The sequence below is a fragment of the Orcinus orca genome, chromosome 10, assembly GCF_937001465.1.
Source record: "Orcinus orca chromosome 10, mOrcOrc1.1, whole genome shotgun sequence".
Lineage (NCBI taxonomy): Eukaryota > Metazoa > Chordata > Mammalia > Artiodactyla > Delphinidae > Orcinus > Orcinus orca.
In genome coordinates this window covers 104,546,135-104,561,201 of record NC_064568.1, presented here as the reverse complement: position 1 = coordinate 104,561,201, position 15,067 = coordinate 104,546,135, and the positions used below count along the sequence as shown (strand labels likewise).

The 15,067-nt window shown below is 46.2% G+C and overlaps 1 protein-coding gene across 2 annotated transcripts in view; it reads right to left on the bottom strand.

Annotated features, from left to right (window-relative positions):
- The window catches only part of GMDS (GDP-mannose 4,6-dehydratase), a 477,395-nt gene that overhangs the window by 390,268 nt on the left and 72,060 nt on the right, over nucleotides 1-15,067 (bottom strand). Inside the window, exon 2 of one of the 2 annotated variants that reach the window (XM_004281075.4) lies at nucleotides 6,966-7,010. The exons of the other annotated variant lie outside the window; for it this stretch is intronic. Coding sequence (XP_004281123.1) covers nucleotides 6,966-7,010 — 45 coding nt within the window. The remainder of the gene's footprint in view (nucleotides 1-6,965; nucleotides 7,011-15,067) is intronic. 2 annotated transcript variants of the gene reach the window in all.

Sequence of the window (15,067 nt, the reverse complement as noted above, 5' to 3'; positions counted from 1 at the left end):
AAACTAATCCTTGGCATGACTCAAATATTCCAAGTGCAGGGGGGAAATTATAAGCACATAAGACTTTCTTTCAAATAGAAAGAAATGTCATCGTCACTTTACATGGCATACATGAGAAACTGACTTCTGCAAAGGATACAACACACCCACAATTAATAATGCTGTTGGTTAGATACTTTAGCCAAAGAGCTAAAACCACATTATTTTCCAAAAGAACTAAACTGAAGAAAATTTTGTAAACATGAAAATATTTTAAGACAGGAACATCACAAACTTGGTTGACATTTCGGGAGGCAAACAGTAAAATCTAGGAAACATTAAATTGCAATTTGGGTTTACGTATCCATTACGTAATTTAAAAGTAGAGAGAATAATACTTACATTAAGCTTAGAATTAATTCAACTTCATGGTCTCCAGTTTTTCAAGTTGTTAATTATAAAGTTCAACTACTCTGTAAACTTAATAAACTTTGTTTAATAAAAACCAAGTTCACATATACACCTATACATATCAAAACTGGTGTTTACCACCAAAGTTATTTCTGAAATACAGAGATCTCAGATGTAAGCTGAGCTTGATTTCATTGGATAGAGAGGAATTCATATGTTCTAAAAACAGATAATTTAGCTTTGACAATGAAAAAAATAATCATATGATTTAGTCTATTTTTTTCTCTTGATTGCTGGCTTCTGGATAAGTCACATATCCCAACAGACCAAAACAAAGAGAAATGCTATATACATATACATTTTATATCAACATAAAGGACTGATAAAAATATTCAATGACATTGATGGATGCAGTATGAAAATCAGACGATTACCCAAAGTCACAGCAAATAAATAACATAGGACTTTACTGTCACACTTATAACCAAACACATTAAGCACTAGTTTTGGGTCTTTTTTTTAATACAAAAAAAAAAAAAAACCTGTGTTTAATTTCCCCTCACTCCCAACTTTTGGTATGTGTATACAGGGAAAGAAAGACCTGCCAAATGCTTAATCCATGACAGCAAGTATTATTCTAAGAACTAATGAAAGCTGAGTCTGTCTACTTCTGACACAGGTGAAATACAAACTTTAAGACAAGCCAAAATGTGTGCAAACTGGATGATCTAGTTAAGAATGTGAGATTAGCGGCTTTTTCTTTACAGAAGGGAGGTAGGCAGGATTTTTTGTTTGTTTTTATAAGGATTTTTGGAGAAAAAGAAACGAGTTAGGAAACCAAAGTGAAAAGATAAATGAGCTAAATTTGATTCCCGATAAAATTAATTAAAATCATTATTAAATTATAGCAGTTCAAAAACAAAATTTCTGAAAAACTAAGGTGTTAAACAGAAGTGAGCATTTTTGACAAAAAAATTTCAAGTTCCATTTAACCAAGTGATGAAAAGGAAAATTTCAAGTTCTCACGATGTCAGAACAAAGTTGGTTTGACTTCAAAACCCAGAGTCAGATTAGGCAGTATAAATGCACAGAAATGCTGACTGATGGATTGATTGATTACAGCCAAGAAAATAGAAAATTATTACCACTGGATTTTAAATTCTTCAGTGTCTAGATTTCTCTTGGAGGCAAGGATGCCTCCCAGGGATGTTTAATGCAACCTGCTTCTGAAAAGTCTAGATGACGTCGGTCACATCAGCACACACATGGCAGTGACCGTGCACAGACACTGTTCTCTGTGGACATTAAATCACTGAACCTTCACAACCACCATCGTATTGTGACTCCCATCTTACAGGTGAGGACGCTACCTGAGACCACGCCACCAGCACGTGGTTCTGTTAAAGGTGGACGTAGCCCATCGTGCCAACACTCAGTATCGTTTCAGAGCGAAAGCCACAAAAAGCTTTGACTTTTTTGCACCCAGGCTTCTATCAATAGGATTACCAACAACTCAGAAAAAAGGATCCACAGATCAAGAACGGAATCACAGGAACTCCAGTTCTAACAAACAGTCTCCCAGGGATGACTGCACAGCCCGTACACCCCATTTCTTTTCTGCTCTCCTGAGGCCCCCTGGTTACAGTTCCTCTCCTGGAAGGGAAACCCACGATTTACCTATTCTCTAATTTTACATTCTGATTTGCTGTGTTGTCATTGTTACCAAGTTAATTAATATAGATTTCTCACATATTCCCAGATACATTCTAGCTTTTAAAGGGTTTGACTTTGTCTTTCATTTTTCTGGTTTCTCTTTGTATTTTGCACAAAATAAGTACAAAAGTATATTGTTGGCTTATCTGCTAACAGTGATGCTAGGAAGGCACCTGAAACCAGAGGCACCTTCACAGGAAGCTTCACTCCTGTGGTTTTCCTCTTTCCCTGGCGACGGGAAGGAGCACGCGCAGAGCCGGGACCCGGGCAACGTCACACGCCCGCCCCTTCCTGATGCCAAGTAACAGACTGGACCGAGGGCCTCCTACAAAATCTGTGTCCCTCGGCCGGTCAGCACCAAGCACTGTGCCACCCGCCTGTCCTGTAAGACTAAGCTCCACAGGCCCACAGAGCTCCTCTGGACTGCTGTCCACGTGCGTCTCACCTGACCTTGGTGGCGACCTTGGGGACACGTGCACTCATCATCTAAGTCTCCGAGAGGCCGCGGAGCCAGCAAGTGGCGGGAGAGGATAAGGACGCAGTCCAGCAACCAGCTCAGGGGCTGCCTCGCCACCGCGAGCTGGATGGCCTCGCTCACCTCCCTGCTCTGAGCGGCCTGACACGGTACAAAGGAGAATTACCCTCTGCATTTCAACAATGTGTAGAATTAAATCCATAAAGCCATAAAGATGGTTTTCTATAAACGCTGAGAATTCTTGGCTCTCCTCATCATGAGATGATACCTGCAGACATTCTATAAATAATGAACACATGTTAGATCCATTCTCCTTACCTTTATGCCCCCCCCCATGTTTAATCTGGAGCAAAATTCAAGAAACCAGCAGCATTAAAAACTTTAAACCTTGAAAGGGTCTCCCTTCTCAGTGAGGAGTGGACCCGGGATGAGGCAATCCATCTTTTTTACGTTACATTGTTCATTCAGTACATGATCACACGGGACCTCCCTGACGGTCCAGTGGTTAAGGCTCCGTGTTCCCCATGCAGGGGGCAAGGGTCCGATCCCTGGTCAGGGAGCTAAGATCCCGCATGTCGCATGGCACGGCCAAAAAATGACGTAGTCCTATGCCTTGACGTGGAACGACGTTCATAATATATCGTGAATTGAAAAAAAAAAAACAAAAAAGAACATGATCAGATGCACGGATTTCAAAGGACACATTAGGTGACCAGGCCCTGCAGCTTCAGAAATCTAAGGTGTGTGGTCAGACGAGGTATTTAAGCATAACTAGTTAATCTATAACATATGAGACTCCCTTTCAAGGCATACACAAACATCTCCCTCTGCTTCAAGGTGAGCCAGGCTTTTCGTACCTTTACTTTGCTGCTGCTTTGACTAACTGCACTATGTCACCTCCACGCACAGGCATGTGTTCACCTTCGCTGCCCCATCGTCACTCCCCAACCAACCTGGCTCTGCTCCTCAACCTGCTTCCCTCCAGCTGACTGTCCACGGGGTCCACGCCCCACCCCCCCCACCCCGTGCTCATCACGAAGGCTGACCTCACCCCTGCCAGCCAGGGAAGCCTGCCCCTTTCTTATGCAGGAAGATCTCAGCCTCAGGGTCAAGCCTGCCCTCAGAATCTGCAGCTCTTCCTCCTAGTGTTCATTTGTTCCCAGCAACACTTCGCTACCCCAAAGTATGTTGTTTCCAGTTATTTCTGGTCCACAAAGACTAGATCCAAAATAATATGAGAGCTCAGGGAACCAAGGTACCCCAAATTAAGATACCTTAAGAAATGCTGTTCAGCTTCACCTTGGCATTAAAAGAGCTCATTTGAACCTCTAGTTGCAGTGGTTCTCACACCATAGGACCCAGGAAAGCAGCCACCGCGACAGCTGGGGGCTGTTAGAAAGGCCGGTCTAAGGCCCCGGACTCAGCCGCCTCGTCTTCGGTGGGGCCGGGCGGCTCTGAGGCTGAACGCTGGGAAGCCCTGACTCAGAAGGAGGTGCTCGCCCAGAATTGCTGACGTTGGCCCTCTGGGTTCAGATGTGGACAGGGGTGTCCCCTCTCATACTCACGGGAGGCAATTTTCTAACCCTGTTATTTATTTTGCTCGTGTTCTGGAGCAACCAGGGGCTGCTGGTGGTAATTCTGGAATTTGTGCAATGCAGCCTCTTCGAAAAATCACTCTCACATCTACTTTGACCTAAACACCAAAAGATAAAAGCCTGTGCTATCATCAGATCCCAGTTAATAAACTGACCCTCCAATTACATCAATCTCTTAAAAGTGAAGACAGCAGCCTAGGAAAACTGAAGACAGGACAGATAAACACCCTCTCACGGCCCCCATTCCTACAATACTCACACTCCCCTGTGCTCCAAGGAGGAATCACTTCCGGTCATGCCATGCAGCTCCGAACCTTCCACCTGTACTGCAGGGAGTATTTCCTTCTGCCCTCTCCTCTCTTGCCAATCACTGTTTCAACGACTCATCCCTCCCACGAACTGTGATTTGCCGAGTGGGCCTTCTATGGTCTTTATCAGAATCCAACCTGCTCTTACAGTTTCAGATGCCAGCGGAAGAAAACAGCCGAAGCGCACCTGGCTGGCCTAGATTCTGATTTATTCCTGAGTCTCTGGTCCACTCAGGAGCATGACGACCCGTCTTCAGGGGTCCGGCGATTCCTGAACAGGCCGCCTACATGGAGCTCTGCCTCCTGGGCACGCCATCCTCCGGGCCCTTCCCAGGAACACTGACATCGCCATCCTGATGCCCGAGGAAGCTGACCGCCTACCGCGTCCGGACAGACCCCCGTCCCCATTCCTCCCGGGCGCCTCACACCTCCTCGCCGGCTCCCTCTCCCTTGGGGCCAGCCACATCCGCATCCGATGCCTCAGTGCCCCGCGTCCACTTCGGAAGTGCATCTCGGGACCCACCCAGCTTGAGCACTCCTGCTGACACACCGCCTCTCTCTTCCCGAGCTGCGGGGACTGTGGGGGGCTCAGGACGCACCAGCCAGGGCATGGTGTCTGGGCACACTGCATATTTTAAGCTGAACGAGTCTGCGAAAATGACAGAAGCACGAAGGTCACCCTGACTTTCCCCCCACCCTTCTCCCCTGAAGCAGCCAGGTGGGAGGTGCCCTCCCCACACCTGGAGGAAAGGAGCATCTTCACGTCCCAAGACAAGGGGATGCTGGGAAGAATCCCACCCAACAGACCTGGCTGAGCCACGCCCAGTCCTACACTTACTGCAGACCCCTGGACCTCATTTCTCCACCACTGTCCCTCCTCACCTAACCTAACACACAAGTACTCGGGCTTACCCGTCTCTTCGGATCCTCATTTTCTCAGGAAGGCTCCCACGTCACAGAAAACTTACATTAAATACATCTGTATGCTTTCAGTTTAATTTTCAGACCCAGCCAGGGACCCTTAAGAGGGTCGAGGAAAATGTTCTCCTCCTCTACACTAAACTAACAAAGACAAATAAACCGGAGAAACTTCTGCTATTTTTTCAAACTCCGTCAGCTTAAAATATTCACATGCCAAGGGGCCGTGTTTGGGGGTAAGGTGTCCTGACCCATCACCATTACTCAGGTAGCTCCTTCTCTTGGCTCGCTCGGTACACAGCCAAATCACTCACTCCACTCCAGCCATCAAACGACTCTTAGCCTGTTCCAACATCTGAAACAAGATAAGTACGTCTCTCTCACAAACCTTTCCTTTTAGAATTATTAAAGCATCAAGTTAGTCCAGCCTGAATAAATATCAGTCTTCACCTACAACCAATACTTCTATTCTACACATAACTCTAAAATCCTCTGCTCTGCAGAATGAATTGATTGCTCAATTATAATCTATGTGTATGAACATATGTGTACATGCCTATTTCCATAGTTACATTTGCCTTTTTTTGATATCATTACAAGATGTAGAAGTAGCCATTATTAGATAAAGGCACAGAAGGTCTAATCATATCTGCTATTAATCAAAGTCTAAAAGTCAAAGTTCACAGAAAAGATCATGCATTACAGTAAGAAAACCAGGTTCCTTTCCTTCAAATCCTGTTGGTGCTTAAATGCCAAATTCCTTGCTATTGTTTTTGCATTTGTCCACGGTGCGCATTTTTTAAACAATGTACCTGCGACTGGAAAAAACATGGCGTCCAAAATTATTAAGGTAAACACCCCCCAAATCAGGCCAGAGAACATGTGCCACTGCGTAGGCTTCTGTCTTCTGAGGAGCACAGAGATTTCTAGAGATGTGCACATCCGAAAACAGTTCTTATAAAGTGTAAGATGTACATGCTAAGATACATCCATTAAATATGTAAAACGCTTGTTTCTTTCAAGGAAAGCAGAAAACATGTAAGGAGGACGACGAGAAGGAGAAAAGGACGACAAGGGCAAGAGCAGCAAACGCAGAAGCTCCAGCTTGCACGAAGTTCTGGCTGCCGACTGGAAAGCAAGCACCTCCAAGTGTCAACTTTGCACGCAGCCTTGCCAGGGCAGCTTAGTTTTTACTGCTCTGTGCAATTTCCGAATTAAGTGACTTCGCCATGAGTGGGACTTTTTTATGTAACACATGACATCATAAATTAACCCTAAGGACGGTACAGCGTTCAGCCCACCTGGTTGCTGGTTTAGCTGAGAACGCGGGAAGCGTGCAAAGCAGGGAAACAGCAAGAATGGGGGGCGGGGGGCTGCCAGCGCGCCAGCAGATAAACAGCACAATGAGCTGGCGCTGTGACCAGCCAAGAGGCACATTCTTCCCCTGATTTGGACTTGTTATCAGAGCTTCCGTGGAAACACACACAGAAGGACAGCAGAGAGGAAGCGGGAGGCCACGGTGTCCGCGGTATCCCGTCGGCCTGTGCTGGCTCATAGGGGACTCACCTCGTAGCCCTTCTCCAGCAGGAACTCGGCCAAGTAGGAGCCGTCCTGGAAGACAAGGAACATCAACAACGGTCAGACCCATCGTGGCCAAGACCAAGGGTTTTGAAAACAGCATTCAGCAGCTCTAGGAACTTAAGTAAGGCTCCTGGCAACCGACATGAAAATAATACAGACAACATCCGACATAAACACGGAGTGGTGCTGTGCCGTCCACTAAGCCTCCCATAGACGGGCGTTCGTCTGTGCCTACGGGAGCGTGGGAAGGCGTTGGCATCACCACGTGCACAGGGAAAGAAACTGAAATCCAGGGACACATGGGGCAACAGGGAGAACAGGAAGCTTCAAAAGTTGATGGATCTGCTTTAGGTCTTGCCGCTTACTAGCCCTGTGAAACACGCAACACGTGTGCGGCCAAGCAGAAGGGCTTGGTGTTCCTGGGACATAAAACAGGAATCTATTTCTGGGGGTGCTGTACAGAAGGAGACGCTGGAGCAGGGATGAGACAGGAGCTGCGGGGCCTGGGGAGAGGGCAGGGCGAGTGCGGGGAGGAGGCTGAGAGCACAGCGGTGTTGACACCACTGGAAAGAGCTGCCACGGGGAGAGGAGGAGGTGTGGGCCCTCAGGGGAGGCCCTCCAGGCACTGGTGGCCTTGGCTTCGAGCCCAAGGGTCTGGCAAGTCACCTCAGAAAGGGTTTGGGGTTTGAAGGTGGGGTGGGGGCGGGCCGTAGACATGATGGCGTTGGTGTTAGCCCTGAATACACGTGCAGGCGCACGCGCACGCGGAGTTCAGTAAAAGCGAGGTGCTTACTTTTTATGAAATAATGGGAACTTCATTTGTACGCATCTTAAATCATGCAGTTAATCTCTACGTTAAGATGACGGTGTCTGACTAAACACAGAGATTCTCAGCTCATTTTTTAAAATTCTTTAAAAATGTCTAGGTGAGGGTGGAGGTTCTAGGTAAAATACCTCATGCGCCACTTTTAGGGAAAGAAAGTATGAGAGCCATCTAATTAAACTGTTAAGAGGCCACAAGGCACAAAATCAGGGTTCTAGAGATACGGCAGAACATCACCAGCCCTGCTCAGAAAATGAGCTGGGTGGATATTTCACAATCAATCCTGTAACTGCCCTTCTGCTTTCAGCCTGGGCAAGTCCCCTCTATCCCATCCAGACTTAACATAAAAATGAGAGGCTCCAACTACTGGAAACTTGTGTGCTCAAAACTGGTTGGGAATATTTGGATTTTCTTTGGTTTCCTCAGTTTGTAAAAGCTTAAAATATCCCTTTGAGCTCCAAACGTTCCTACCAGATATTCCGGGAAAAAGAAAAAGAAAGCAGGTTTTATTCCTCTCATTGCTTGACTCAGAGCTGGAACTGGAGACACCCTATGGGTCCTGAAGATGAGAGGGCTGCCGCGAGGGCGCTTGCTGCGTTAACGCAGAAGTCACGCGTGAATCCAGGCAGGACGACAAGGCGAGGGCAACAAGGGACACATTTTGTGGTTCATTAAAACCCCCGTCAAATTTTCTTCTGACTTGTTGACATAACTATTCTGGTTTACAGACTCACGTGGAGAAGAGGAGAAATGGTCTGACACACTCCTTTTCCTCTCAATCTCAGGATATATGCACAACTGTGTGGTTTTACACACCCAACATGCAAAGTAAGCCAGATAAGAGAGCTGAACAACTCACACCCCGACAAGCCAGGTCAATCTACAGGGCCATCAGAAACCTGAGGATAATCAATAGTCTTATAATTAATTCTGAAAACAGCTTAACAGAAAAAGCATTTACAACAGTAATAATAATTTTACAGTAGGTCGGACAGCCCTAGAAAGTACATTTTGTTTTGCTCTTGGTGGTGGTGGTGTCATTTTGAAGCAGGCAACACTGCACTTTTCACAGTTTTACTTTTTCTCTTGGAATAAAAAGTTAAAATGCTCTGTGCTCCACCACGGTTGCCGAGAATGTTTAAAAACAAGAAGGCAGAGGTGAGACCGTGGGGAGGGGCTGTGACTATTCAGAGGCTGATGTGAAACAGGCCTGCCCAGGGCTGAGCCCTGTCAATAGGTCTTGCTCTTCTCACCCAGGCCCTCCTCAAACTTTCCAGCCAGGCTGGAACATTCTGCCCCAGCAGTGGCACCTGCTTCCTCCTCACTTCCTTGCCAGGTCTCCCAAGTGATAGGGCCGGCCGCACAATGTGGGAACCGCGGCAGCGCGAGGCCCCTGGCCCCCCCGCCCCCGGCCCCCAGACCCCTGCACCGAAGCCCCTCTAGGAGGACGGGCCGGTCGCACAGCACCTCCCCCAGATGGAAAACCACAACGTCACGGCAACTGAGAGCCACAGCCAACACGACATCTGACTCTCGACTCCTGGAACCCGAGGAGCTGACGGCCTAAATGTCCGACTCACGACGAACACAACTCATCTGGGACCGACTCCAGCCTGGGCTCACGCCTCGTGACAGGAGGCGCTTTCACTGGAGAGCCGGCACCCCAACCGGGACTCTCTTCAATTCGGTTTTGCACATGGTTATGAAGACAGTCTCCATTTCACATTAAACGTTGTACAGCTGGAAGTAAGCACCACAGCTTTAACATTTTCAAGACACAGAAATATTTTCTGTCTTATTCTTCCAGGAACTCACCGGGAAGGCAGGCAGACCCTTGGCACGGGGAGTTAGGGAGGCCCGTGGAGGTTAGGGGCCCGCCTGGTGGCACCCACGAGAGGGGAAGCCAGGACTAGAACCCGGGGCTCCCACGACTGTGCCCTGGGAAACCACTTCCTCCACCTGGGGCCCACCAGCGCGTGTCAGAGCCCAACAAAGCAATAAAAAGACCACAACAGACTCATTTTAAACAAAATTGATTTAGTCACTTTGCATGACAGGGTATCTCACAGATTAAACAGTCCTTCTAGTTTTAACCAAGTGACCCAAATGCAGAAGGTCCTGTAACTTTAGGACAGCCCAGAGCTCGGAGAGGAGGCAGGACACAGGGCCGGGGCCTTCTCCAGCCTCACGTGGGCACCGCTGCCTCTTGGAAGCGGTGTCTGGAGGTGGACTTGGGATGTAGGTTTCAGGCTGTCGAGCCAGGCATCAGGGCCACTGCCAAGGGTCCCAAACGGGAGGATTCCAGCGTGCCTGGTGCCTGCAGCCCCCGTCCTTGTGCTTCACCTCTCATGTAATGTTCCAGATACACACCTATACAATTCACAGTAATTCCAGAAGCTGAATCCTATCTTGACTATAAGATAAAAATTACCTAAAATTTCACATCTATAAAAAGCTGAAGGGAGTGCAGAAAGTTTCCCCCTTCTCCCAAAGGCCACAGAAGGCTGAAACAGCCCTACCGAGCCTCATACCCACCCATGTCCACACACGTATGGCCTCATACCCACCCATGTCCTCAAATGTATGGCCACCTACCTTCCTGCAGAGAGGAGAGAGCATTCCTCTTCTCTCTCCAAACATGGATTCACTTCTAGCCCACAGGACAAGTGAAAAGGACAGCTTCTCAGATGCAGCTTGAGAACCCGGCCCCTCTGAGCTGCGCCTAAATCAGACTATGTTTCTGCCGAAGCACCGTTGGGCAGCTTCTTTGAAGAGGGTAAGATAATGAGCAGTGCTGGGCTGAAGAGACCAGGCCTCTAGTAAAATGAATTCCCTTGTTTAGATCACCTCAAGCACTGGGAAGTACAATACCACCCCTGTAAGGAGAGAAAGCACTCATCCACACTGCCTGCCACACGCTTTAAGTCTATGCGCCCTAATTACTCTAAAATAAGCATTTTCACCTAATTGCAATTACAATATCAAAGTAATCTGTACCTCCAATGAGAGAAGTACAGACACCTCAAAGATTAACAGAAGATGCTGCTTTGAATTAGAATGAAGACTTCAGATGGGAAGATTAGCCACCGCAGTGCCAAGATTCCAGAGGCAGAATGCACGGGAAAAGTATTTTCACCTGGCTCACACTTGTAGCACAAAGCACTGGATAAAATCTCTGTCACGCTCACAGAACTCAAAAGACCACAGGGATTATTAATCCCACTGTCTCATTTTGCAGCTCAGGAAACTGAGACTAAAAACATTAAATGTTTAGTGTCCAGTCACACAGTTAGGAGGTAGCAGAATGTGGAAAAAAAAAAAAAGGAAAGAAAGAAAAGTGGAAACAGATCTCTCGGGCTTCCCTGGTGGCGCAGTGGTTGAGAGTCCGCCTGCCGATGCAGGGGACACGGGTTCGTGCCCCGGTCCAGGAAGATCCCACATGCCACGGAGCGGCTAGGCCCATGAGTCATGGCCACTGAGCCTGCGCGTCCGGAGCCCGTGCTCCGCAATGGGAGAGGCCACAACAGTGAGAGGCCCGCATAACGCAAAAAAACAAACAAAAAACCCCAGATCTCTCAGATCTCAGAATTTTTAACTAAAAACTACTGTGAAAAGAGCTAAAACGAATAGACTGGACTCATGTGTACAGTTGCGAACCAGAGGGAAGAACGAGAACAGAGCCACCAAGTGTCAGGAGAGGGAGCAGTAACTGGCTGGCTGGACACAAGGACGCCATCCATGTGCAAAACATATAAATAACCTCGCCTCCTGTAGTCTTTAAAGCTGAAGATTATTTCCCCATAAAAGTTGAGGTCGCCCCCAACCCCCAAGAACTGCCTTTCACTCCCTTTGATTTACCTCCCGGTAGAAGGAGTGATCAACAACCCCTGCATAGCAAAGACTGATGGATACTCCTTTCTAACAACCCCTTCCTGCAGACCCCCTGCTGGGGAAAGAGCCCCCAGGGAGGTGCTCAGCGGCTGCACACACACCTCACACGCGCACATGGCACATGGATAAGTGACACTGGCTCTGCTGCAAACCAGGACCTCCCAGGAAATTGTGATGAGCTGAAGCTTAAAGGCAACATTTTAGAAAGAGGCTGGATACCCCCCATCAGACTACACATTGCTCTACCATTGCCCTGATATCTTTCCCCAAAGTATTTTCAAAATGTTTCTAATGTTAATTTCAAATTAACATTCAATTTCAAAAGATTCTAATGTTAAGTCTTATGGCCAACTGTAAACTAAAAATAAAATATCATAGAGGGAAGAAATGAACTAAAAGGTTAATTTTAGAAAATATTTTTTTTCAGTTTGCTAGGTTAAAAAATGCTGGTTTTCTTTTCATTTTTTGATTAGTATAAAGACTGAAAAGGTTTTTGTGTTTATGACTGTGTACTATTTCTTCTGGGAATTATTTATTCTTATCTTTTGTATTTCTTATACATTTTTCTAGTAGGCTGTATTTCTCCAATTGGTTTTTTCTTCTAAGCATCTAGAACATATATAAAATTGACTCATTTTTATCTCCTAAAAGCCACTCAGAAACTATTTGGAAACAGGTTAGCAGATTTTTAGTGGTAGAACTCCCATGATAACCTGGTTTAAAATCCAGGTTTCAAACTGCAAATGATTATTGTAAACTCTTAGTTTAATGAGCAAACAAGAACGAAAACACAAAAACCTGAACTCCAGGGACATCTGCACAGCCCAGCACTTGTAGCACTACCAACCTCATCACAGCAAAACACATTTCTGTGATTTAGGCAAGTGCTGTAAGAAAAGTGGGATTAGAGGGAAGAGCTGCTAATAAGGTATACAAAGATCATTTCTAATTACACTCTTAGAAGAAGGACAACACACACATTCCAACACCGTCCCAGAGACGTTTAAAAACCCTCAAAAGTAAATCCTAAGGCATTCATCAAGCGCATACGCGTGTGCGGGTGTACGTAACGCAGCTGCATCAAGCATGAGCTAGCCTGTCCATCTCCACACGGATACAAGTGCCCCCAGGGAACGGCCTCCTGCCCACATTCTCGCCTCTAAAACGGAAGCTCCTTCAGTTGGAACCCCTGTGATTTTCTCTCTCCCACTCTCCCTTTCTTGACACTCATGCTAAAATTTCTACCCTTCAGAGAGAAACAAAAGTCCTCATGTGACCTGGAGTTACTACAAATGATGATGATAATAGTATTAAAAACAAGAGTAAGCACTTATTTAGTGCTCAGGCTATGTCAGCCACGCTCTCAGTGCTTTACGATCATTAACTTTTCAATCTTCACAGTAACCCTATGTAGTTAGCACTATTATCTCTATTTCACAAAAGAGCAAACTGAAGTGAACTGAGACCAAGTAACCTGCCCGATACCCCAGCTAGTAAACAGAGCAAGGATCTGCACCACATATATATTTCTAATGATTTATATGGCAATCTGCTCCACTGATAGGATCAATCACTCCATAATGATGGGCCTACAGATGTTTTAACATAAAATTTGGTCTCTATAGAATTTATTAACAAAGCAAAGTGTCACAGATTAGTGAGTTTCAAACATTCCCTTGGCCATAGGTGTCAGGGAATAGAGGGCAGAAAGGAAGGAAGAGATTTAGCCCCTGCACTCTTGCTCTGAGAATATCTGGGAAGCCAGGCACTTCCTGGCCGAGATAGGCTTAGACTTCGACGCTGGTTTCACACGGATCAGCATACCCACATGTGGACAGGACGAGAAGAGCAGCCAGGTAACCGGCACAGCTAAGCAAAGTGCTCTGCTACCAGGGAGCACCGGCAGATGCATGAGCCACGGACAGAGGCAGGGCTGGGGGAGAAAAGGAAAGCGATGAACTACTTCCCCAGCACCTCGTCCACACTGGATGGCACGGCGCCCTGGGGAAATCAATCACCACCCTCGCGCATGAAATCAAGGTGGGAAAAACAGAGGAAATACAAGAAGCATATCCCTGTCAAAACCCTTTTAAAGATCTGCTAACTGACCAGTCCAGTGCTGCTGTGAATGACTCCTTTCAAGTTTAGAACAATATACTCACTGAAAGTTTGTATAACTCAGGGCTCCAAACACATTGATAAAGACTTGTTCAGATCTAGAGAGAAGTTAATAATAAATTACCAGTAAACTTCGTGCTTAAAATAATCTCTTTGTAGTAAATACACACATGAATTAAAACTGTCCAAAAATGGAAAATAGAGCTTCTCTTTCTTTTTCCCTTTCCCATTATCTCTCAAAGTGACAGTCCACACAATTAATTGAAGGCTGTTTCTTTGCAAAGTACATACTTGCATAGTTCTAATCGTCCAAATGATGCATAGAAGAAATGATTTTTTGCAGGTACTCTAAAACAGAGCTGCACTTTCTCCAGGGTTCAAGGCCATGCTTAATGAAAAACTTTAAACCTGGAAGAAAAAAATGCAGTACTGAAAAGAGAAGAAATATTAAATTTTAGTATTTACCTGATTTATTAGCATTTCCTTGTGCCTTTCTTTGTAGAGTTTGTGCCCTGGCTAATGGAGAAAGACAAAGCAAATGCTCTTTTGTTGACCGACTTTAAAAAGGTCCTAAGAATAACAAAAAGACACACAGATACTGATGACTGTATCTTTCTCCATTCTACTGCACATTCGGTTGTTACTTCAGTTCACTGTTGGTGACAAGTAGAGCCTAACTATTTGCAAATATTCTTGCTCTTTTTAACCCAATTTCTTTCAGGGATATAAACAGTTAAGACCATTCCTATCACAGGCACACGCCATGACAGAAATGTCAGTTATGGGCACCCTGAGCCATTTCAGACCTGATCTGCAACAATGGAGTCCCCACCAAGCTGGAGACATTGTAAATCACAGAAGAAAGATACAAAATGAGAGCTGTGATTTGTATAAGTTAAAGTCACTGAAAGACAGATGAAATTCAAGCATATGCACACAGGTGTCCATGGAGAAGTCTGTAAGCATCTACCCAGAAAGCTGCGTATCATCAAACTAATAAAGCTGGCGCTCAGAGCAGGGGACAGGTAAAGCATGGAGTTTCTGCAGGCAGGTTCACCCGCAAAACACGATTCTGGGGCCCAGGGAATCGCGGTGTTTATTGTTGGGTTGTGCTGTTTATGCACGAAGGTTCTGCCACTCAGAGAAGGTATCGAAAAACACTTTGGGGGAAAATCCCACATCGAAGAGCATGGGCCGCCACCTTGCTGACAGCAGCCTCTCCAGTCCCTGCCCCATAGGCCGCACAGCCTGGGCG